General features: G+C 43.5%; 1 protein-coding gene across 2 annotated transcripts in view; it reads right to left on the bottom strand.

Annotated features, from left to right (window-relative positions):
* LOC122564755 overlaps nt 1-25,439 on the bottom strand; it is a 93,623-nt gene that overhangs the window by 15,835 nt on the left and 52,349 nt on the right. For both annotated transcript variants that reach the window (XM_043719923.1, XM_043719922.1), the window contains 4 exons: nt 18,825-18,919; nt 8,010-8,206; nt 5,272-5,350; nt 2,090-2,268 (listed from right to left, as the gene is read on the bottom strand). In XM_043719923.1, the coding sequence (XP_043575858.1) occupies nt 2,090-2,268; nt 5,272-5,350; nt 8,010-8,206; nt 18,825-18,919 (550 nt within the window). The remainder of the gene's footprint in view (nt 1-2,089; nt 2,269-5,271; nt 5,351-8,009; nt 8,207-18,824; nt 18,920-25,439) is intronic.

The raw sequence follows: 25,439 nt of genomic DNA, 5'->3' as shown, positions 1-25,439 counted from the left end.
CCGGTTTGGGTTCTGCCAGGATCATTCAGATCCTGACCTCATTAGACTTGGGTCAAACATGGACAAAAGAGCTGAATTCCAGAGGTGAGGTTAGAGTGACAGCTCTTGATATCAAGGTGCATTCAACTGAGTGTTGCATCAAGGCACCATAGCAAAACTGGAATCAACGGCTATGGGGGAGGAGTTGGGGGGGCATATTCCCCACTGACTGGAGTGATACCTGGCACATGGAAATCATAGAATTCCTACAGTGGAAACAGGACCTTCAGCCTAACAAGTCCACAATGACCCTCTGAAGAGGTTCTCACTCAAACTCATTCCCTACTACTCGACATTTACCCCTGACTAATGCACCTAACCAACACATCCCTGAACACTATAGGCAATTTAGCATGGCCAATCTGCCTAACCTGCGCATCCTTGAACTGTGGGAGGAAACTGAAGCACCCAGAGGAAACCCACGCAGACAAGGGAGATGTGCAAACTCCACAAAGATGGTTGCCAGAGACTGGAATCGAACCAAGTCCCTGGAGCTGTGAGGCAGCAGTGCTCACCACTAAGTCACTGGTTTTGGCTGTTGGAGGTCAGTCATCTCAGCTCCTGGACATCTCTCAAGGAATTCCTCGTGCAGTGCCCCAGGCCCAAACATTTTCAGCTGCTTCAACCACAACCTTCCCTCCTTAAGGTCAGAAACCCGTGTTCAATTCCCACCTCGGGCAACTGTCTGTGTGGTGTTTGCACATTCTCCCCGTGTCTGCGTAGGATTCCTCCGAGTGCTCCAGTTTCCTCCCACAAGTCCAAAAATGTGCATGCTAAATTGCCCGTAGTGTTAGGTGAAGGGGTAAATGTAGGGGAATGGGTCTGGGTGGGTTGCGCTTTGGCGGGTCGGTGTGGACTTGTTGGGCCGAAGGGCCTGTTTCCACACTAAGTAATCTAATCTAATCTAAATGGGGATGCTTACCAATGATTGCCCAATTTTCAGCACCATTCATAACTCCTCAGATACTGAAGCAATTCATGTTCAAATGCAACAAAGTCTGGACAATATCTAGGCTTGGACTGATAATTGGTAAATGACATTTGTGCCATACAAATGCCAGGCAATGACCCTCGCCAATAAGAGATAATCTAACTATCACTGAATCCCCCAATATCAACGTCCTGGGGGTTAACATTGACCAAACCCTCAACTGGACTCACCACATAAACACAGCAGGTCAGAGGCTAGGAATACTACAGCAAGTAACTTAACTCCTAACTCCCCAAAGCCTGGCAGAAGTCAGGAGGGTGATGGAATTCTCCCCTGGATTGTTGCAGCTCCAACAGTCAAGAAGGTTGACACCATCCAGGATAAAGCAGTCCGTTTGATTGGCAACACATCCGCAACACATCCACAAACATCCACTCCCTCTACCACCAACACTCAGTCATAGCAGCATGCACTAACTACACAATGCACTGCAGAAATTTGCCAAAGACCTTTAGATTGCACCTTCCAAACCATAAACACTTCTATCTCAAATGAGAAGGGCAGCAGATACATCACAAAAGAGAATAAGGAAAAATTGTGAAAGGTGCTTTTGAAATGCAGTTCTTTCGTGTCCCTCCTAAAGGTGGCTGAACAATAAAAGCGGAGTCATACTCAACTAGACTGGTCACTGATTTCAAGATCTTTGCAAAGAATGAAAGTGAGAACAATTTGGAAGGTTTATTTGTCAGGTCCTGGCAAAATGAAAGTATTTTTCTACTGAACGCAGAATCGCTGCTGTCAATGAGTTCTCAGGTTGTACATAGCTCACACAACAAATTTAGAAAAACTCAAGTTGAAATGCAAGGAGTGTCCCAATCTCAAATATCTCAGCTATACCCAGATTGTAACTTTTATTCCAAAAGAGGAATACAAACTAAGTTCATTACTGTTAAGTTGAAACCTCAGGAGACAGCAGTAAGATGTTAGGAGTAATAATGATGTACAAATATAAAATTCACACTGAGCATTGCTCCTTCCATCATACAGGGGCTCCATTCCGGACCATATCTGAACTAGTTTAGGGTGATTGCTGTCATGGATCGAGAACTATGTGCTTACCTGTATGTCACCTCCAGCCCACTGTCCAGTATAAGGCGACTCCAAGTGATTTCAATTGAATTGATATTAAGCATGTCGACACGGGGAGGAGAAGGCTTGGAAAGAGGCTGCAACTTCCTCAGGGTGAAGTCCACTTCCTCCAGTAGCTCCTTGCCAGCGGTGGGAGAGCAGGCCACAGTCTGTCCAGATAGAACAGAATGCAAGTCAGTGTTGGAGGATACATAACTTCCAACTCTCTGTGACTTTTTAAGTAAGGTCATGGTTGCACAGTTTGAGCCCAAGGAGTAAGGGCAAAATTCTGCCAGAGGATCACAGCAGGAGGGCATTGGTTACACTGGGTGAAGCTGTGACAGACTGATTCCCCGATCATGTCCCACTATCGGGGCATTTTCCCGATAAAAGGGACCAATTTCCGCTTGGATGAAAGAAAGAACCTCTCTGCAATCGTTCTGGAAAAGGAAGAAGGAGCAGGAATGCAAAGAGGGGGCTGGAACAACTAATCCCTCCCAATCCCTCTGCACATCCGCTCCTTAGGATGACCATCTCTTATAGAATAAAATAATGGACATTTTAATCATAGAATAGGAAAGCAAATAGTTTCACATCCTGGCCATCAGATGCTCAGCACCAATGTTTTCACTCAAAGCCCATGTCTGAGGTATATAATATCTGACAATGAGATGGCACGTTGATGAACACTGCTGCCTCACAATGCCAGGGACACTGGTTTGATTTCACCCACGGGCGACAATCTGTGTGGAGTTTTCACGCTCTCCCCATTTCTGTGCAGAGGCTCTGGTTTCCTCCCACAGTCCAACGGTTAGGTGGATCGCGGAGGATGGGTGGATTGGTCATGTTAAGTTGCCCCATAGTATCCAGGGATGTGTAGGCTAGGTGGATTAGCCATGGGAAATGCAGAGTCACTTGGATAGGGTAAGGCAGTAGGTTTGGGTGGGATGCTTTTCAGAGGGTCAGTGCAGAGGCCAAATAACCTCTTTCTGCACAGCAGGGATGTTATCATACGTGATGCCTTCTTCTGAAATGGAAGAGGTCAGATTGGACAGAGTCACCATTCACACCCTTATCCCTTGCTGGTGAAAATTACTAGGGTTGGCTGTGTTAGGTGGTTGATCAGGAATCCTAAATATTGGGACTGGGGTGTAATTAAGTCCGCCCCATCCCATGAAAATCCAGCCCTGACACTTCAACTTGGTAAAAACAAAGACTGCAGATGCTGGAAACCAGAGTCTCGATTAGAGTGGTGCTGGAAAAGCACAGCATTTCAGGCAGCATCTGAGGAACTTCAACTTGTGCTTGAGCAGGAAGTGCTCCCCCTAGTGTTACTGCACAAATAACCACCGCCTGCAAGGAAATTCATCAACTGAGCTGCTAGTGCCGTCAGTTCTCATTGGACCAAATTTGAGTTAAAACATTACGTCTAATCTCTTTATTCAAATAACATTCACACTTTACATTTCATCGACAGCCAGACTGGAGAGAACAATGAAAGATCTGTCCTCTGCTTTGCCGTGTTGAAAGCTGGAAAATAATTTTGAAACCAAGTAATTACAAAATGTGATAAGGTAAAATGGAGTGGAAATACTTTGCATCTTTTAACACCATTGAAGTTATTTTCAGCTAACTATCAATTGGCGTATTAAAGCAGAGGGATCCTCAGACAGAGGCTGCAGTGTGTGAGACAAGTGTCTGAGGACCATTTTCTTTGAATTTAAGAATCCAGTTTCGGAGAACGACATCATGAACAGTGGCATGAAGGGAATTTGACAGAGCACAGATTAATCACAATGCTAACAACTGCATTTGTCCAGCATTAACATTCAGGAAAATAAATGAGGTGGTGGTAATATTGTTGGAATAATGATCCAGAACTCCAGTCCAATCCTTTGGGGAAAATGGGTTTGAATCTGACCATGGCAGATGGTGAACTTTGAATTTTTCAAAAAATAAAATCTGGAATTAAAAGTCTAATCTAACAGTGATCATTGTTGGTAAAAATCCATCTTAATGTCCACTGGGGTTGGCTGGGGGAGGGATGGTGAAATCTACCATCCTTTACAGCTTGTGTGTGACTCCAGACCTACATCAACACAGTTGACTCCAATTCTCTGCTGGGCAGTTAAGGAAGGGCAATAAATGTTGGCCTAACCTGTGATATTCATGTCCCATGAAAGAATAAATTAAATTAACATCTATAGTACAGCAAAATACTTCACAGAAGCAACATGACAGCAATATTGTGCTGCAAAGGCTTTAGGACAAATGAATAAAAGCCTAATAAAAGAATGGGTTTAAGGAGCTTTGAAAAGGTGGAGAGAGAAGAGGAGGTTTATCCCCACCAGTATGTAATCCCTTTCCAGTAAATCTACAGAAGCAGTGAACTAGTTATCCATCATCAGCAAGACCACAGCATCAAGGTTGTAATTACATCACAAGACAGGGACAAACTCAGATTTGTTGCCCTTATACTTTGTTACAATCCTATAATTGAGTCACAAAAATCTTTAATTTTGTTTTCTTTCTCAGCTTTCTCCCTTTCCACATTGATTCCTAACTGGGATATAGTTCCACAAGAACTGGATCCTTTCTGGTCATTCACACAAAGTGGCATTTAAGTACAAGTGAAAGGAGCAAATTTTCTGACCAACGCACACAGGAGGATGATGGAGCTAAGCCAGATATCACAGTTATCCTACATCCTCATCAGTCCCTTTCCAACAGGAATCCCCGGGCAGAGAGTAGTCGTGTGAGGGAACTGTGGTGGATTAGCTGTTCGCCGATACAGGAGCTATGAAGCCAACTGTCACACATTGAACACGGCGTGAGCTGTGATCTGTTCATTCAGCACAAACTGGAGACTGAAACCTGAACTTTACATGTCTGTGCAACTCACTGAGAATTCCTAAATGATGTGACGGTATCACTTGAAATAAGTTGCTGAATTGCTCCTGCTCAGCCTCACAATTACATTTCTGTGATGTTTTGTGCTTCTATGTTGCCAGGCTATGCTGACCAGTATAAATACCTCCCTATTTCCCTTCTTTTAGCTTTGACAAAGGGTCAGTTAGACTCGAAACGTCAGCTCTTTTCGCTCCTTACAGATGCTGCCAGACCTGCTGAGATTCTCCAGCATTTTCTCTTTTGGTATGCTGACCATTACTTACCTTTAACAGTGCTGATATTTTGGGATGCTCTCTCAGTTTCACAACTCCCTTTGGATGGCTGCCTAATACTTTCAGTGTCCTGCAAAGTACAAAACAATATTAAAATGACATTCCTCATCAAATAGTCCAATACTGAGTCACTGCTACTGGTGCCTTGAGAAATATTTGCTTGCTTCCTTTACAAGCTAGGACAGCAGGTCAGCAATATCATTTGGCTCAAATGCGTCGCCCTTGTACTTAGATTAGATTAGATTACTTACAGTATGAAAACAGGCCCTTTGGCCCAACAAGTCACCAAAGCGCAACCCACCCCGATCCATTCCCCTACACCTAACGCTACAGGCAATTTAGCACGGCCAATTCACCTAACCAGCACATTTTTGGATTGAGGGAGGAAACCAGAGCACCCGGAGGAAACCCACGCAGACACGGGGAGAATGTGCAAACTCCACACAGTCAGTCGCCTGAGGCGGGAATTGAACCCGGGTCTCTGGCGCTGCGAGGCAGCAGTGCTAACCACTGTGCCACCATAACACCCACAGGTTGTCTTCTGCAATGTTAGTGAAGATTAGCACGCCTGGCAAATAAACAGTGATAATGCTCTATGTGAAGGCATGGCTGGGGAATGGAGCGATGACAACCCTCCCTTTTCTCTGCCATGGTGATCTATGCTGCAATAGCATTACTGTTTCCATCAAGATAATAGAGTGCTCATCAAGAGATACAGTGAAAAAACCCAGTTTTTTCGCTAATGTCTCATTATAGTTAAACGTCACACTACTACACCTACTCAGATTTTGGGTGGCACGGTGGCACAGTGGTTAGCACTGCTGCCTCACAGTGCCAGAGACCCGGGTTCAATTCCCGCCTCAGGCGACTGTGTGGAGTTTGCACATTCTCCCCGTGCCTGTGTGGATTTCCTCCGGTTTCCTCCCTTTCCTCCCAACAGTCCAAAAAATGTGCATGCTAAATTGCCTGTAGTGTTAGGTGTAGGGGAATGGGTCTGGGTGGGTGATGGGTCGGTGTGGACTTGTTGGGCCGAAGGGCCTGTTTCCACACTGTAAGTAACCTAATCTTTAAAAAAAATAAGCTTTGCATCAGAATCATAAATCTTAGTGCTGTAAAGTGAGACTAGAGCACATTTAATGCGGCTTTGACAGTATAGATTCAATGGGCCAAAGGGGTGTCTTCTTCATTGTATAATTAGCTTAAGTTGTAAATAAAATGTCGGCTGTGTATCATGATAATTTAAACCCACTTTGGGATTGGGGAGCTCTGATGAAGAGTCATCTAGACTTGAAACGTTAGCTTGCGCTCTCTTCACTGATGCTGCCTGACCCACTGTGATCTCCACCATTTATTTGACTTCAGTTGAGTTTACAGGTGTTCAGTGCGGTAAGGAGTCAGTTCAGAAGAGATCTGGTAATGATCTTTCCTGAAGCAAGGAGCAGGGATTTCCTGCTGTAATCCTAGTCACAGGACCCACACCTTCCTTGAGGATTGTGAAAATGCTGGAGGTCACTCAGGACTTCCTCTTCATTCCAGACCTGTTGGACGAGTGTAACTGCGTTGTTAGTTTGATTATATAGCTCGTTCATTAAGTACCATACTCTGAAAGCAGAGCACCTTCTCTGAGTCCAGTCAGAGGAGACCCACCAGAGAAGGACAGAAGAAATGCATCAAGGATACACTGAAAGCCAACATGAAGAATTGCAATGTTGACATCAACTCCTGGAAGATCAGTATTCTGGACCAAACCAGCGGGAGTAAGGAGGAAAGGTCTCAATATTTTATCAGATGTCTATAGATACTGAATCAGTCTCATTTTCAGTCCCATGGAGTCTAACCCTAATCCTAATCACCCTTCCCTGTGAGAGATAGCCATTGATAAAGACAAATAAGAGTTCAGGTCATTCTGCTATAACACACATTTCGTTAACACAAATTCACTATAACAATCTCAGGCGACTGTCTGTGTGGAGTTTGCACATCCTCCCCGTGTCTGCGTGGGTTTTCTCTGGGTGCTCCGGTTTCCTCCCACAATCCAGAAATGTGCAAGTTAGGTGAATTGGCCATGCTAAATTGCCCGTAGTGTTAGGTGAAGGGGTAAATGTAGGGGAATGGGTCTGGGTGGGTTGCGGTTCGGTGTGGACTTGTTGGGGTGAAGGGCCTGTTTCCACACTGTAAGTAATCTAATCTAATCTAATCTAATGATTGACGAACTGGGACACTTTCTAAAACACGAACTTTTAAAATGAATGTTGGCAGTAATGCGATTACATCACCGACACTTTAAGCGCTATTTCTAAAGTGCGATTTTTCTATAACACAGGGTTGCACAAGAACACAACCATCGCATTATAGAAGAACTACCTGTTCTTACCCGTCCCAACGATTCCTGAAGCATTAATTTGGGATTCTAAATAGAGTTGCACTGAAAACCAAACATCAAAACAAATTTGAATAGAATTTTAAAAATTTCAAAGTATATTGGCTACTTGAACAATTTTTTAATGGGCTTCATTGCATTTACTGTTCGCAGTGAATTAAGAGTGCATTGGCATATGTCAACCCACCAATAAACCACTGAATTCATGTCTGCAAAACTGAAGCACCTTATGTTGAAGCAACACAGAATTGCTCATCATTCTTCCTAGCAAAAAAGTATATTTATTACATGACCATCATCCAATGAACTATCAGCCCACAAGTTGTACACTTCCTTTAGGCTTACGAACATGGCAGCGAACCAAGCTGACTCCTGCTCTTTGGATTCCAATAGGGTGCACAAGGTGTTGAGTATTTCTGGGAAGATGGGGTTCTTCAGGATATGAGCGTGGCCATCTTTGTCCGTTGCCAGGCAACTCAGTGCAAAGCAGGCATTTTTGCTTCCTCCAGTGTCTCCGTCTGCCATCATCTTCTCCAGGGTTGTGATCTGCATCAGGAGAGGTCAGAACAGAGATGTCTCTCTCTCTCTCTCTCTCTCTCTCTCTCTCTCTCTCACAAACACATACCCAAAATATGGGAATCAAGATGAGGTGGGGTTAACATCAGACGCGTCTGCGGGCCGTTATCCCAACCTCCCCCAAGATCATGGTCAGGATTCATGTTACGTTACATAGTCGGAGCTAACTCAGGCTTCACTGTCAAAGATTCTCCACGCAGATCAAACATTTAATATTCTGAACGTTGAAGCATTGAAAGGAAAGTTGAAGTAAAAAGTGCTGGAAAGCACTGCAGGCCAGCAGACAAAAAGAGAAAGAGAAAACTAATGATAGACTAAATGACCTCCTTCTGTACTATATATGGTATTACACACCTCTAGAGGAGGTGGGACTTGAACACAGGCTTCCCAGTCTTCCCTCATAGGGACACTATCACTGCACCACAAGAGGGCCTCCCCAACACATTCAGGCAACTCTGTAGATCAGTGGTCTTTCAGATGAAGATCTATCTAAAGACACGATAAAATAAAACAGAACCTCTGGCTGGGATTTCTCAGAATTAAGAGGTGGAGATACTGGGTGGGGTGGGGAGTACACAGACTGGTCATGCCTTGCTGCTGCCTTGACATCTCGCCAGTGATGTGAAAATGTGTTGAGTGGCCAAACCAGACAGTGGTTACCAGAAAGCCTTTAGTGTTCAATTAAGAGCACAAAAAGGACCTCTTCTCACCTTCACAGGGTGAAGAGTATGTACCTCAGCAGGCTTCCAGCAGGACACCTACTGCGGGACACCTTTCCTGGAGTACACCAACCCAACTCTCACCTTCCTGACTGGCCCCACTCAGCCTGACCTCACTCGCTCCTTTTCATCTGAAACTAAAGTTCTCTTTTAAACTAGAAATAAATGGAAAGTGAAGTTTACTCAACACCATCCCCTTCAAATGCTCCCAGGACATGGACAGCACAGAGTTAAATACAGAGTAGAGCTCTCTCTACACTTTCAAACTAAAGGTAAGGTTTCCCCAACTCTTTTAAACCAAGTAAAGTTGCCTCGCCATCAATACTTGCAGGACAGGGACAGCAAGGGGTTAAATATTGAGTAAACATCCCTCTTCTGTTTTAAACTGAAAGTAAATGGAAAGTAAAGTTCTCTTGACACTGTCCCCATCAAGCACTCCCAGGGCAGGGACAGCACAAGGGAAGATACGGATTAAGACTTCCTCTACTCTTTTAACAAAGTAAAGTTCCCTCAACATCATCCTCATAAAACACTCCTAGGACAGGGTCAAATACAGGGTAAAGCCCCCTCTACTCTTTTAAACCCAAAAATAAAGTCCTTTTGACATCATCCCCAACAAACACTCTGAGCCTGCTCTGTCAGCCCAGAGGACTTAATATTGAGTTCTCCAACTTCAAATAACTGCTATTGAGTATGAGAGTTGGGAGGACATGTAGCATCTGTACAAAACATTGGTTAGGCGTCTTTTAGAATATTGCGTTCAGTTCTGGTATCCTTCCTATCGGAAGGATGTTGTGAAACTTGAAAGGGTTCAGAAAAGATTTACAAAAATGTTGCTAGGGTTGGAGGATTTGAGCTATTGGGGGAGGCTGAACAGGCTGGGGCTGTTTTCCCTGAAGCGTTGGTAGCTGATGGGTAACCTTATGGAGGTTTATAAAATCATGAGGGGCATGAATAGGGTAAATAGGCAAAGTCTCTTCCCTGGGGTGTGGAGTCCAGAACTAGACGGCATCAGTTTAGAGCGAGAGGGTAAAGATATAAAAGAGACCTAAGGGGTAATGTTTTCACGCAGAGGGTGGGATGTGTATGGAATGAGCTGCCAGAGGAAGTGATGGAGGCTGGTACAATTGCAACATTTAAAAGGCATCAGGATAGATATATGATTAGGAAGAGTTTGGAGGGATATGGGGTGGGTGCTGGCAGGTGGGATTAGCTTGGTATGGGATATCTGGTCGGCATGGGTGAATTGGACTGAAGGGTCTGTTTCCGTGCTGTACATCTCTATGACTCTATGAATATGACCGTGATGCTAGACTAAAGGAGAATAACCAAGAAAATCTTTCAAAAGAATTAAATACAATAAAGCCTCTGAACTTTTATGTTTTCTGGTTAAAACTGTGTACCTGTACAATGTGTGTATTTGTATCAATCTGTGCCCTGTTGGTTGAAAATTGGAAACTTACTCATCGGCATCACTTACTGTTTTTCTCTTGGCATAGATGATGAGCAGAAAAATCAAATTAAGACAAATTAAATCAAATTAGAGAAAGTAAATCAGTCGGTATTCCTCAATTATCTTTTTAAAATCCTCTGATCCTAAACATCAAATTCTTTGACCAAACTGCCCTAACGTCTCCCTAAGTAATGTGAAATTGAGATTACATTCGTGAGAAATGCTTTAGTTTTATTATGAGGACCATCGGGAGTGAATGTTCCTTCACAGAGTGAGGCACCTGAGCCTTTTGGCAAGTCTCCAAGGCAAAGCCAGTAGATCATTAACACTATTTAAGATAGAGCTTAGCCCACTGCTTGTTTTCCACATGCTGATGGATTCAAATGCCAGAATCAAAGACTGCACATGAAAGATTCAAGCATGCCATCAGCTCATTTGCGAATTAGCCCAACACTTGAAAATAAATAGATAAATTAAATCTGATGAAGCTCATCTCAGATGCAAAGTTAATACATCCCGCACAGTTTAAATTTAGAATTTTTTGTTAACCTCAACATATTACTAAATTTTACACAGTAATCTTTTAAAGCCAGCTGGAAGCATAGATAAGGCTGCGTTCAATGCTCAGTGAATCTGAGACATTGTGTTTCATAATTTCAGCTTTTAAGTCATAGGGTTATACAGCACGGAAACAGACCCTTCCATCCAACCAATCCGGGCCAACCATAATCTAGTCCAACCTGCCTGCACTTCACTCATATTCCTCCAAACATTTTTTCTTCATGTACTCATCTAAATGTCTTCTAAGTACTGTAACTGTACCTGCATCTACCTGTTCCTCTGGAAGTTCATTCCACACATAAGACCATAAGACCATAAGACATAGGAGCGGAAGACAGGCCATTCGGCCCATCGAATCCACTCCGCCATTCAATCATGGCTGTTGGGCATTTCAACTCCACTTATCCGCATTCTCCCCGTAGCCCTTAATTCCTTGTGACATCAAGAATTTATCAATTTCTGCCTTGAAGACATTTAGCGTCCCAGCCTCCACTGCACTCTGTGGCAATGAATTCCACAGGCCCACCTGACTGTGGAATTCTCTGGCTGAAGAAATGTCTCTGCATTTCTGGTATGAATTTACCCCCTCTAATTCTAAGGCTGTGTCCACAGGTCCTAGTCTCCTCGCCTAACGGAAACAATTTCCTAGCGTCCACCCTCTCCAAGCCATATATTATCTTGTAAGTTTCTATTAGATCTCCCCTTAATCTTCTAAACTCCAATGAATAAAATCCCAGGATCCTCAGCCGTTCCTCATAGGTTAGACCTACCATTCCAGGGATCATCCGTGTGAATCTCCGCTGGACACGCTCCAGTGCCAGTATGTCCTTCCTGAGGTGTGGGGACCAAAACTGGACACAGTACTCCAAATGGGGCCTAACCAGAGCTTTATAAAGTCTCAGTAGCACAACAGTGCTTTTATATTCCAACCCTCTTGAGATAATTGAAACTACCATCTTCTGTTCTCTATGTTGAATTCCATCAGCCATTTCCTGGACCACTCCTCCAAACTGTATAGATCCTTCTGCAGCCTCACCACTACATGAACTACTCTGTGTAAAAAAAGTTGTCCTTCATGCCCTTTTTAAATCTTTCTCCTCTTACCTTAAAAATATGCCTCTAGTTTTGAAATCCCCTGCTCTAGGGAAAAGACACCGGCGACTCACCTTATCTATGCCCCTCATTATTTTATAAAACTCAATAAAGTCACCCCTCAACTTTTTACGCTCCAGTGAAAACAGTCCCAGCCCATTCAGCCTTTCTTTTTAACTCAAACTGTCCATTCCTAGCAACATCCAGATTAATCTCTCCTGAACCCTCTCCAGCTTACCAATATCCTTTCTATAACCGGGCAACCAGAACTGCACACAGTACTCGAGAAGAGGCCTCATCAACATCCTGAACAACCTCAACATGACGTCCCAACTCCTATACTCAAAGACAAGCATGCTAAACGCCTTCTTAACCACACTGTCTATTGAAGAATTCTGCACATGAACCCATAGGTCTCTCTGTTTTACAGCACTATCTAAGGCCCTATTCGTAATTGCATAAGTCCTGTCCTTGTTTGTTTTACCAAAACGCAATCCCTAAGTTGGTCCAACATAAATTCTGTGCACTTAGACACTAGAGGCCTGTGTTCATTAGCAAATGTTCGTTCGTTCATTAGCAAATAGCCATTGGCATGTTATAACCATTAATTCTGGTCAATATGATAGGGTCGGGGAGTCCAGAACTGTAGGGCATAGCTTTAGGGTGAGACAGGAAAGATATAAAGGAGACCTAAGGGGCAACTTTTTCCACACAGAGGGTGGTACGGGTATGGAATAAGCTGCCAGAGGAAATGGTGGAGGCTGGTACAATTGCAACATTTTAAAGGCATTTGGATGGGTAGCAACATTTAAGAGGCATTTGGATGTATATATGAATAGTAAGGGTTTGGAGGGATATGGGCCAGGTGCTGGCAGGTGGGACTAGATTAGGTTGGGATATCTGGTCAGCATGGACGGGTTGGACCGAAGGGTCTGTTTCCATGCTGTACATCTCTGACTCTATGACTCTAGTGGACTAAAGATCAACAGTGAATGTGTTCACTGACAATGTTCAGAACTAGGGATTTTGTTCCATCACTTTTCAATTTAGACAAGAATTTTCCTTTGGTGGAAGAGGGATTCAGATCAAGGGAGGCATAAGCTTAAAACTCAATTAGAAATTCATGGAGTAAAACTCATGTCTTCAAGGCATAATCTAGAATTCTGGTTGAAAAACATCAGGGATGCTGGTACAAATTAATTTTTGTCAGATTTTTATTAGGTGAAAATGTTTTTTTAAAAATTCAGCTAAGTTGATTCAATAGGATGGAGGCAACTTTTATGAATAGATGTTTATGCTCCCATGCAGGACAGAAATGGAGGTGGAACTGAGAAAACCAGCAGCTGGATCCCAGATCGAGAAATCCAACCTCTATTCGCAGCACCAGCTATCCTTCACCCATACTGGAAATGGGTGGCTGTGATCGCAGACAGAGAAAGATAGCAAATAGGACCAAGAGTAGACCTTTAAGCCCTTCAAGCCTGCTCCATTGTTCAATATGATCATGGTTGAGATCGAATGATTCGTTGCCCTGTTCTTATTCTCTCCCCACAACCTTTATTCCTGCAACTGCATAAAAATATACTTAGTTTCTTCTTGAAAATATTTGATGGATGTTTTGGCTGCAACTGCCTTCTTGTCAGAGAATTCCACAGGCTCACAACTCTCTGAGTGAAGACATTTATCCTCATCTGCATCCTAAATGGCCTATCCTGTTTCCTTAAAATGGGATCCCTGGTTCAGGACTCTCTGGTCACCAGGACCATCTTTTTTGTATGTTCCCTTTTTAGTCCCGTTAGAATTTCATAGGTTTCTATGAGATGCCCCCTCATCCTTCTAAAGTCCAGTGAATTCAGTCCTTACCAATCCAATATCTCTTCATATATCTGTCCTGCCATTCCATAAATCAGTCTGTATCTCTCTTGTTAGAGGTTTCCTGCACCATTTTAAAGATGGTCAGCTCAGATCCCCTGTTGTTCTTTTTTGAGGTTCAGCCTCAGCTGAGTGAGACCTTAAGGAGGTAGAGTGCATCCTTCTTTACCATTCATTAGGAAATGCTGCGGTTTTTGCTTCAGTTGTGACATCCATCATTAGTTCTGACAGGACTTGTATTTTTGTTTGTTTTATTCACCCATGTGATGCCGATGCTGCTGGCTTGGCCAGAATTTATTGTCTCTACATGGCCACTGTTGAGGGCCTTAAGCAAATAAAGGTGCATGGGCCAAGGACACTATGCTAGGGAACTCCTGCAGAGATCTGCTGGAGCCGAGATGATTGACCTTCAACAAGCACGACCATCTTGCTTTTGTGCCAGATATGGGGAGTATTTTATCCCCAGTGGCTTATTCAACTGTTTAATTGATTTGACAGTCTCTTTTTATTATTCATTCAAGTGTGAAGCCATCACCAGCTGGGCCAGCATTTATTGCACATTCCTAACTGCCCAGAGAGTAGTTCAGAGGCAAGCACATTGCTGTGGGTCAGCAGTCACATGTAGGCCAGAACAAGGAAGGATGGCAGGTTCATTCCCTAAAGGATTTTAGTGAGCCAGATGGGTTTTCCCAACAATTGGCAAAGGTCATCATTAGATTCATAATTCCAGGTTTTTTTTTTATTGAGTTCAAATTTAACCATCTGCCTGGCAGGATTCAAACCAGGTGCTCACTAGGGTCTATGGATTAATAGTCTAGCAATAATACTACCAGGCCATCACCTCCCTCTGTTCTACGGGCATTGAGGGGTTTATGACATTATCACTTAAGGGAGTGAAGGGCTACTAGTGATTGGCCATAGGACTGAACTGTATTACTTTAGTTATTCTTCTGAGTTGTCAATATTGACACAATGCCTCTGTGTCCAAGTGCCTTCCTGCCTAATGAGGAGCTGGGCCACCTCCAAGATGGAGGTCTCAGGGTTAAGACTCGCAGTTCCCAATACTCATCTCAAGCATGAAATCCAGGCTGAGATGTAGAATAACAGAATCCTTTGACAGCAGGGCATTAAGTCCACTGAGTCCATAGCGAACATCCAAAGAGCAACCTACCCAGACCCATCCCTGTAACCCTGCATTTCCCATGACTAACCCCACCTAGCTTGCAATTCACTGGACACTATGGGCAATTTAGCATGGCCAATCCACCTAAACTGCACAAACTCCATACAGACAGACACCCAAGGCTGGAATCAAACCGAGGTCCCTGGCGCTGTGAGGCAGCAGTGCTGCCCACCAAGCCACCGTGATGCTCATGGTCTCATTGAATGGTTACAAAAAATTTGAAGGGGCCATATGACCAACTCCTGCCATTATATTCCAGCCTATGAACTTTGACCATGATCTGTCAAACTTCACTACTGCTCAACTCTCTCAGGTTCATCTATTATTGTGTAACAATCCTTCCACATGCTTGGAAAAGGAAAGAAAATATTTACCACAAAATATCACCAACTATCAGCATTGGACTGCATTGTTACAATTATATTTACACACTCCAGATACAGAGCCTGTACACTGCTTTCAGGATCCAGACTTCATTTTAACTCCAAATGAGATCTGCTTTGCCTGATTCTGAACTCAATTATGAATGGAATGACAGATAAATTAATACAGATTTGGTGAGTATTAAACAAGATCAAATGGATAGACATCTGCCTTAACAGGGAAAGAGAATAATGCAAGGAGAGGAAAGAACAAAATCCAAGGCAAAAGGCAGATGGAAGATTGCAGAGATGAACCGACAAAAGGGATGATGTTAGAGGGCAGAAGGGACAAATAACCCTTCTGTTTCCCCACCCCACTCTCTCCCAGAGTCAGTCATGTTCCTCTTGTCTTCACTTTGCACGCAACAAGCCTCCGCTTGCGCAGTCTATTTTCTCTGCTGTAACACATCTTCCTTTCTTGTTTCAGCAGGAGGGAGCCTGAAGGGACAATTCCCCTTGTGCCACTCTTGGTCCACTTCTAAATTGCCCTCCACACCCACTCCCCTTCCCACAGCTCCCTGTCACTCAGGCACAGGAAACACAACACCTGAACTTTCACTTCCTTCTTATCCACAGTCTGCAAACAGTCTTCCAGCAGCAACAGCAATTGAGGTGAATGCCTCTCAATTGAATAGACTGTTTCAGCTTCTCAGAATATGGTCTCCTTTACACGAGGGATACCAAACATGGACTGGATGTCTGTTGTTCAATCAGCTCAAAGCTTCTGATCACTTCTTATTTTAGATCTCTGTTAGAATTAGATATAGCTCTCAGTGCCCTGTTTTCTCGCCATACCCATTGAATCCATTAGCCCTGAATTGTATCATTGACCATGATCATAGTGAATGAGGGGAGCAAGCTCAAAAGGATTGAATGGCCTACTCCTGCTCCTTATTTTTTAATGTTTCTACATCACACTTTTAGTCTGACTTCTCTCTTTCCCAACCTCCTACACTACACCAGTTAATCTCAACACAAGTCCAAGGAACAGCAAATCAACTTTAAATCGGCCACTTTACGAAGTTACATACACATCACTGAGCTCAAAGTCAAATCATGAGTATTATGGGCTGCAGTGGTTGAGAAAGGCAGCTCACCACCCACTTTCTCAAGGGCAACCAGGGGCAGGCAATAAATGCTGGCCACATCACATGAGTGAATTAAGAAAAGCTGCTGGTTCTGACATATGGCTCTCCCATTGTTATTTGCAGTTGTTATATCTTTTGCTTCTTTACTGGTTCTGTTTCTAATCCTTTTATGCCTCACACCATGTACTTTCTAACATAGTCACTCCGGCCTTTTATCACAACACAGACTTTTCCCTTTACAATTTATTCACCTTCACCTCACTTTCTGCCCTTCTGAACTTACATAAAAGTTTTTTTTTACTCATGGGACGTATGCGTTGCTGGCTGGGCCAGCATTTATTGCCCATCTGTGGGTACCCTTGAGAAATTGGTGTTGAACTGCCTTCTTGAATCACCGCATTCCATGTGATGTAGGTAGACTCACAATTAGGGATAGAGTTCAAGGAGTTTGACCAAGCACCAGTGAAGGATTAGCAATATTTTTCCAAGTTAGAATTATGAGTGGCTTGGAGGAGAGCTTACAGATGGTGGGGTTCCCATGTATCTGCTGCCCTCATCCTTCTACATGGTTCTGATTATTGGTCTGCAAGGTGCTATCTCAGGATCTTTGGCATATCTTTGCTTTGGAGAAAGTGAGGACTGCAGACGCTTGAGATCAGAGTCAAAAAGTGTGGCACTGGACAAGCACAGCAGGTAAGGTAGCATCGGAGGAGCAGGAGAATCAACGTTTCGAGTATAAGTTCTTCGTCAGGAATTTTTACTTTCCCTGTTCTGATGCAAAATCAGTCATCTGACATAGTGGCCAGAATTTTACCACTCTTTGTTGACTCAGATGCAGGAAGGGATGAACAAATGGTGATGGGAGACACCAGATGGTGTGCTCAATGCCTTTTCACCAACATGTCACTTTACAGCTTGAGGAATGGTGGCAGAAGCCACTCCCAAAAGACCAACTGTGCCACTTAAGTGACCAATTTGGGCCTCTTCCCAATGCTGCGGACATTTTGTCAGTGGCAGTGGGTATCAACACTTGGGGGAGACAGCCTTTGGTTTGAGTATTCCTGTAGGTCCACAAAGTTACTTTCCGAGGGCAGAGCATCCATCACGAAATTGGCACCTTCTCCCTTCAGTAATCAAGCCCCTAGACCCCTCGCCACGGTGCGCCTGAATCAGCCCAGTGCTTCCAACCATCCTTCAGATGCTTTGAGAGGGTGCCACCACTGCAGCAGCCTCCTCCTCCCAGTGCAGCCCAGGCAACGTTGTCAGTGTTGCCACGGAGCTGCCGATTCTCTTCCAGAGAGTTTGGGGAGTGGGATAGTCTTCAGTCCTTAAGTGGGGGGCAGACCCTGCGACTGGCACTTAAATGGTTATCTGCAGTGAATGCAGCCTTAAGAGTCATAGAGACATACAGAATGGAAGCAGCCCCTTCGGTCCAACATGCTCATGCTAACCAGATATTCTAAATTAATCTAGTCCCACATGCCAGCATTTGGCCCATATCCCTCTAAACTCTTCCTATTCATAAACCTATCCAGATGTCTTTTAAATGTTGCAATTGTACCAGGCTCCACTACTTTCTCTGGCAGCTCATTCCATACACACACCACCTTCTTCTCGAAAGATTTGCCCTTTTGGTCCCTTTTAAATCTTTTCCTTCTCACCATAAACCTATTCCCTCTAGTTTTGGACTCTGCCAGGCCAGGGAAAAGACCTTTTCTATTTACCCTATCCATGCCCCTCATGACGTATAAAGGTCACCCCTCAGCCTCTGACGCTCCAGGCAAAACAGTCTCAGTCTATTCAATCTCTCCCTATAGCTCAAACCCTCCAACCCTGGTAACACCCTTGAAAATCTTTTCTGAACCCTTTCAAGTTTCACAGCATCTTTCCTATAGGAGGGAGACCAGAATTGCATACAGTATTCCAAAAGTGGCCTAACCAATGTCCTGCACAGACGCAACATGACCTCCCAACTCCTAAATTCAATGTTCTGACCGATAAAGTCCCCTGCCATAGCAGGCAGTTCTGCTTTTCATGGTAGTAGAATTCCTGTTGTGTCTTGAGCTATCCTATACATCAAGACTACTTCTCCTCCAGAAACTATGCTGTCTCATCAGCTCAGTGTTTTCTGAAACAACCTCCAACTACTATTCCTTACCAGGTCCCAGCTGATGGAAGTGGAACCTTCAATGACTCACCATATTTGGAGCCTCCTCCATTTCCAGGATCTGCTTGCGTCCTATGTCCAACTCACAGATCCGTCCGAGTGCAAAGGCAACACTCGTTCCGCAGCCTAGAGTAAAAAATAAGAAAGGATTAAGTCCTCATTAGCAATAATGGGCTGAATTTTAATAAACACTTGTTGAGCATCAATTTTGGGGAGTTTCATGGAGGGTTTCTCTCTGGGAGCTCTTGAGTTTTCTCACATAATTCTCTGCAACACACCCCATTACATACGCACTATGCCCCTGAGATACACCACCCAGGCTATCGTGCACTTTCTTTACATTAGATTAGATTCCCTACAGTGTGGAAACAGGCCCTTCGACCCAACAAATCCACACCGACCCTCCAAAGAATAACCCACCCGGTCCCATTTACATTAGATTAGATTCCCTACAGTGTGGAAACAGGCCTTCGACCCAACAAGTCCACACCGACCCTCCAAAGAATAACCCACCCGGTCCCATTTTCCTCTGACTAATGCACCTAATACTATGGGAATTTAGCATGGCGAATCCACCTAACCTGCACATCTTTGGACTGTGGGAGGAAACCGGAGTACCCCGAAGAAACCCATGCAGACACCGGGAGAAGGTGCAAACTCCACACAGACAGTCTGCCTAAGGGTGGAATCGAACCTGAGACTCTGGTGCTGTTTGGCAGCAGTGCCAGCCACCGTGCCGCCACTTCCTAATGTTGGGACCACCATAATCAAAGTCAATCACTGACAGCCGGGATCAAACTCCCCTCTCATTCTTAGGTAGTCCTGACTGATCCAGTATCTCTTCACTAGTACAACCAAGTGAGCAGAATTCAAGAAACAAGCATAAACCTGTACTCGAGACTCTTGCAATGAATCTTTTGAAGTGACCACAGTACTCCCAAAGCTACTGTGCCACTCAGGCTTGGTGGGGGCAAAGTAAGGAGAGTGGAAATGCTTTTAGAATATCTGCTGCATGTCCCTGAAGAAGTCAAACGTACCGCCTACACCAGAGATATATGGCTTATTAACAACCCACATGGAGGAGAAATGTTTCACAGGATACAGAGTAAATTGACAGACTTCATCAGGACGGTGAAATTGAGGCATGGATGAAGTCACTTCATCTGACAAAGCAGCAGCACTCTGAAATATTGTGATTTAAAATAAACCTGTTGCACTATAACCGGGTGTCATGTGATTTCTGACTTCGTCCTGGATATAACAGAGTCTAGAAACCATGCCTTGGACCCATAGCCATCTCAGAACCCTCTGAATCAGAGTGCAAGTCATCCCTGATCTAGGCAGACTGCTTAAGAAAAAGCAATCTTTCTCCTTTGTTTCTCCAAAGATGCCATTCCATGTGACCTTCCCACTTCACAATGTGGACTTGTCCGACTGTTTCCTACACTGGCTCATTCTTTCATTCTCAGTAACATGGAGCACCTTACATTCTCACCTTCCTACTTTCTCCCTAAAGCTGACAAGCTTGTAAGACCCAATCCCAATTCCATCTCATCAATACGTTTGGATTTACGTTGATTTCATTCTAACATGTCAATGTCCTTGCAGGTCTGGGCAACAGCCTTTTTATTTAATAAAATGCCTTAATGAGAATAAAAAACAAACAGATAATCAGAATGTTCATTAAATGATAACTAATTCCTGTTCAGAGTACAAGCTGATGGTAGGGATAAGGGAGACTTCTCACAAAAGGTTCACATGCCCTAACAAGTTGAGTGTACCTTTTAAACCAGACAATAAATTAATCATCAATCGTTGGGTCACTTTGACCTCTGTTGCACATAAATATATCTAATATCATTTCCTGACCAATATCTTTGAAAGATGTACACATACCTTGCATGTGTTCTATTTCTGGTTGAGGAACTGACAGAGGAATGTACCTTCAAGTTGAACAGATTTTCCATTGCACTGTTGGTCTGAAGATTGACAATTCATTGTGACTGCAGTGTAAATAACAACTTCCAGAAAAGTACACAAGTCTGCATTCTTACAGCACAACTATGTGGCAAGGTAAATGATTAATTGTGAATAATTTATCGTTCTTCAATATTCTGCTTAATACCAACAGTAAAAAGAGTTTTCCTGCTCTCCTCTTCTGTTGAATATTGACTGAATCAGAAAAGTATCAGTGATTACAAATCCTCTGCTTTTATATTCATTCTCAGTGAACAGGTAGGGTACATACAATGACCACCTCTGATGTATCCACTTATGAGACTTTTAATGTTTTGTGTCAGAGTGCCATAAGGGGAGGTTAAAAATCACACAACACCAGGTTATAGTCAAACAGGTTTATTTGGAAGCACTAGCTTTCGGAGCTAAATTCAAAGAATATGGTGCTCTCAAGCAATCTCACTACAAGGCCAGTCCAAAAAACCTGGTTGGATTGGAATTACAGCAGCAACCTCATTTTATGAAGTGTCTTTATGGAAGAAAATATCCCGAAGCACTTGGCAGCAAAGTTATGAAACACAATTCGAAACCAAGCCACATTAAATGATATTAAGGCAGCAGACCAAGAGTGTGGTAAAAGAGGTGTATCTTAAATGAAGGCAGAGATTATGTAAAAGAATTTCAAAACTCAAAGCCTCAGTAGCCAAGGCCATCAACGATGTTGTAGCTAAAACTGACCACGTTTAAGAGGCTGGAAGACCAAGGGTACAGGTATCTCAGAGGGTTGTGCAGCTAAAAAAGATGACTGAGAAGTGAGGGGTCAGGCTATATTGGAGTTTGAAGACAAGGATGACAATTTTCAAATCGGGAAGTTGCTTAACTGGGAGGCAATACAGGTCAGCAAGGAGAAGGTGGGAGGTGAATGGTTGATTGGGGGTAACACTGTCACCTTTGGAGAACTGAGTTCATACCACATCTCAGGAAGGAACTCGCAATTGCTAAGCATCTGCTAGGAGAGACATGAAACTATCAAGCCTATCTGCTGTTTGTGGGATCATTAAGATACTCTATGACAATACATAATGAAATTCAGCATTGATATTGTCCGGGACATCTTATATCGCTAAAAATACAGGTTAATTAGTTACTGATCTCATTGTTTTTCCTTTGCCTTAGCGACTATTGTTCTCCAAATGTCATTCGTTGTACGGAATAATTTGTGATGCTTTCATTAAGTGACATCCTAGGAACAAAAGTAAGCTATTCAGCCCCTCAATTATCATGGCTGCTCTGTGGCCTAACTCCATATACCTGTCTTTTGCCCATATCTTTTGATACCTTCAATTAAGAAAAATTTATCAAATCTGAGATTTCAAATTAACAGCCAACTCAGCAATGACTGCCACTTGTGGAAGAGAGCTTGTGGAAGACACCAACCACCCCTTGTTGGTAGGCGTGCTTCTTAATATCTCATAATTTGAAAAAGTCACATGAGAAAAAAAACCTATAAAGGGGAGTTCATGGGAAGTTTGTGATATTTTCTTAAGGAACAGAAGATGCGATCAGATGAAGATAAAGGAGCAGGAGTAGGTCTTTAGCTTCTTGAGCCTTTTAATGGCCAATCTAACTGTACCACAAATCCACATCCCTGCTTACTCCCAATAACCTTTTGCTTACCAATCCTCTTGCTTACCAATTACCTACTCACTTTTACCTTCAAAATATTCATAAGCTCGGCTTCCACCTCCTTTGCTTGAACACTATTTCAAATACTTCTGACACTCTGAGAAAGAAAGTGCCTCAACTCTGTTTTAATTGGGCGACCCCGTATAGGAAGGATATTAAGCTAAAAAGGATTCAGAAGAGATTTAGAGACATAGACTTATAAAGATGTACAGCATAGAAACAGACCCTTCAGTCCAACTCTTCCATGCTGACTAGATATCCTCACCTAATCTAGTCCCATTTGCCAGCCCTTGGCCCATATCCCTCTAAACTCTTCCAATTTGTTACTTGGATGTTGCCAGGTATGAAAGCTTTGAATTATAAAGAAAGGCTGGATAGGTTGGGACGTTTTTCATTGGAGTGTAAGAAGCTGAGACGTGACCCTATAAAAGTTTATGAAATCATGAGAGGTATAGATAGTGTTAATGGTAAGTGTCCTTTCCCTAAGACAAGGGGACATATTTTTAAGGTGAGAGGAAAGAGGTTTAAAAAGACAGGAGGGGCAATTTCTTTTTAACACAGATGGTGGGTCGCATGTAGAATGGACGTCCTGCAGAAGTGGTAGATGTGGGCACAGTTACAATGTTTAAAAGACACTTAGATAAGTACATGAATAGGAAACGCTTGGAGTGGTTAGGGTCAGGAGCTGACAGGTGGGACTAGTTTAGATTGGGATTATGTTCGGCATGGACTAGTTTGACTGAAGGGTCTGTTTCTGTGCTGTATGACTCTATGACTCTAAATCGTCTCTTGCTCTAATGGATTCAAGCCTATTCTGACTAAACTTTCCTCAAGCAGATATGTTGGAGCACTGATTACTTTTTTATAATGAGTACATGAATAGGAAGGGTTTAGAGGGATATGGATCAAATGTTGACAAATGGGACTAGATTAATTTAGGATATCTGGTCGACCTGGATGAGTTGGACCAAAAGGGCTGTTTCCAAGCTTTTTTGGAAACAGCTCTATGACTCCAATTGCAGCCATTAGTCTAGCACTCATTATCTACACTGCTTCCAATGCATTTACATCCTTCCTTACAATTAGGTGACCAATACAGTGCACTGTACTCCAGATACGCAGTACTCCAGTGCTCTGTATAACCAAGGTATTATCTCTGTACTTTTATATTCAATTACCTTCATAATAAATGAAAATGTTCTATTACTTGCTGGTACAAGCACCAATTTTGCTGATATCACAAAGATATGTACAAAAGGAAGTTGTGAAGAGGACATAAGGAGGCTGAAAAGGGGATTATATTTATACTGAGCGAGTGAACAAAGTTCTGGCAATTAGAGTACAATATGGGAAAATGTGAAGTTGTGCATTTTGACAGGAATAAGAAACAAAAAGTATATTATTAAAACAGTGAGCAAATGCAGAGTTCTGAGACGCAAAGGGATATTGACACATGAATTACATGCAGGCTAACATGCAGGTGTCGCAAATAATTAGGAACGTTCACAGAATGTTTTTACTTATAGTGACAGAAAGTGAATGTGGAAGTAAGGAGGCTATGCTTCAAACAAACAGAACATTGATTCAGTATTGTGTATAATACTGGACAACGTTTTAAGGATGGATGTAAATGTGTTGAAAGAAGTCAAAGGAGGTATTCTCGATTAGTGTCTTTAATGGGTGGGCTTTTTAAGAGAGAAGATTGAACATGCTGGATTTGTACTCATTGGTGTTTACAAGAGTATGATCTTATTGAATAGGAACATATAAGATCCTGAGAGGTCTTGACAGGATCAGTGTGGAAAGAGCATTGTGGTTCAGGTGTTAGCACTTCTGCCTCACAGCATCAGGAACCCAGGTTCGATGTCACCCTAGGGTGACTGTCTGTGTGGTGTTTGCACATTCTCCCCATATCTGCGTGGGTTTGCTCCTGGTGCTCTGGTTTCCACCCACAGTTCAAAGATGTGGAGGTTAGATGGATTGGCCATGCTAAATTACCCATACTGTGGAGGCTAGATGGAAATGCCAGGGCGGGGTCGATGTGGATCTGGGTGGGTTGCTCTTCAGAGGTCGGTGTCGACTTGATGGGCTGAATGGCCTGCTTCCACACTGTCAGGATTCTATGATAAACATCTTCTGTTGAGCGAGCACTGAGCACTATTTGTTACAGTTGAAAAATAAGGGGTCATCTACATAAGAGAGATAAAGAAGAAATTCCTAAAGACAGTGTTGTGTGTTCTTGGAGTGCTCTTCTCCAAATTAAGGGGTGGGAGATATCAAGGCTGGGTTGGAATATGGGTTATTCAGATCCACCATCACCTTATCGAATGGCTTTGTATCCTCAAGGAGCCAACTGGCCTGCTCCTGTTCCTAATACTGCCATAAAACTAGATCAAAGCTAGTCTGTATATTAACTGCATTTAGCTGCCTCGGGTCTATGTGTCTTCACACCCTTCCCTAACAGAAATCTGTTAATTATCCTGTGTCATTTATAACCCTAGTAGAAAGTGAGGGCTGCAGATGCTGGAGATCAGAGCTGAAAACGTGTTGCTGGAAAAGCGCAGCAGGTCAGGCAGCATCCAAGGAGCAGGAGAATTGACGTTTCGGGCATGAGCCCTTCTTCAGGAATGAGGAAAGTGTGTCCAGCAGGCTAAGATAAGAGGTAGGGAGGAGGGACCTGAGGGAGGGGCATTGGAAATGCGATAGGTGGAAGGAGGTTAAGGTGAGGGTGATAGGGTGAGGGTGATAGGCCGGAGTGGGGGTGGGGGCGGAGAGGTCAGGAAGAAGATTGCAGGTTAGGAAGGTGGTGTTGAGTGCGAGGGTTGGGACTGAGACAAGGTGGGAGGAGGAAAAATGAGGAAACTGGAGAAATCTGAGTTCATCCCTTGTGGTTGGAGGGTTCCTAGGCGGAAGATGAGGCGCTCTTTCTCCAGCCGTCGTGTTGCTATGGTCTGGCGATGGAGGAGTCCAAGGACCTGCATGTCCTTGGTGGAGTGGGAGGGGG

Source organism: Chiloscyllium plagiosum, chromosome 30, assembly GCF_004010195.1.
Source record: "Chiloscyllium plagiosum isolate BGI_BamShark_2017 chromosome 30, ASM401019v2, whole genome shotgun sequence".
Classification (NCBI taxonomy): domain Eukaryota; kingdom Metazoa; phylum Chordata; class Chondrichthyes; order Orectolobiformes; family Hemiscylliidae; genus Chiloscyllium; species Chiloscyllium plagiosum.
Note: the sequence above shows the minus strand (reverse complement) of the source record. Positions and strands in the feature narration are given on the sequence as shown.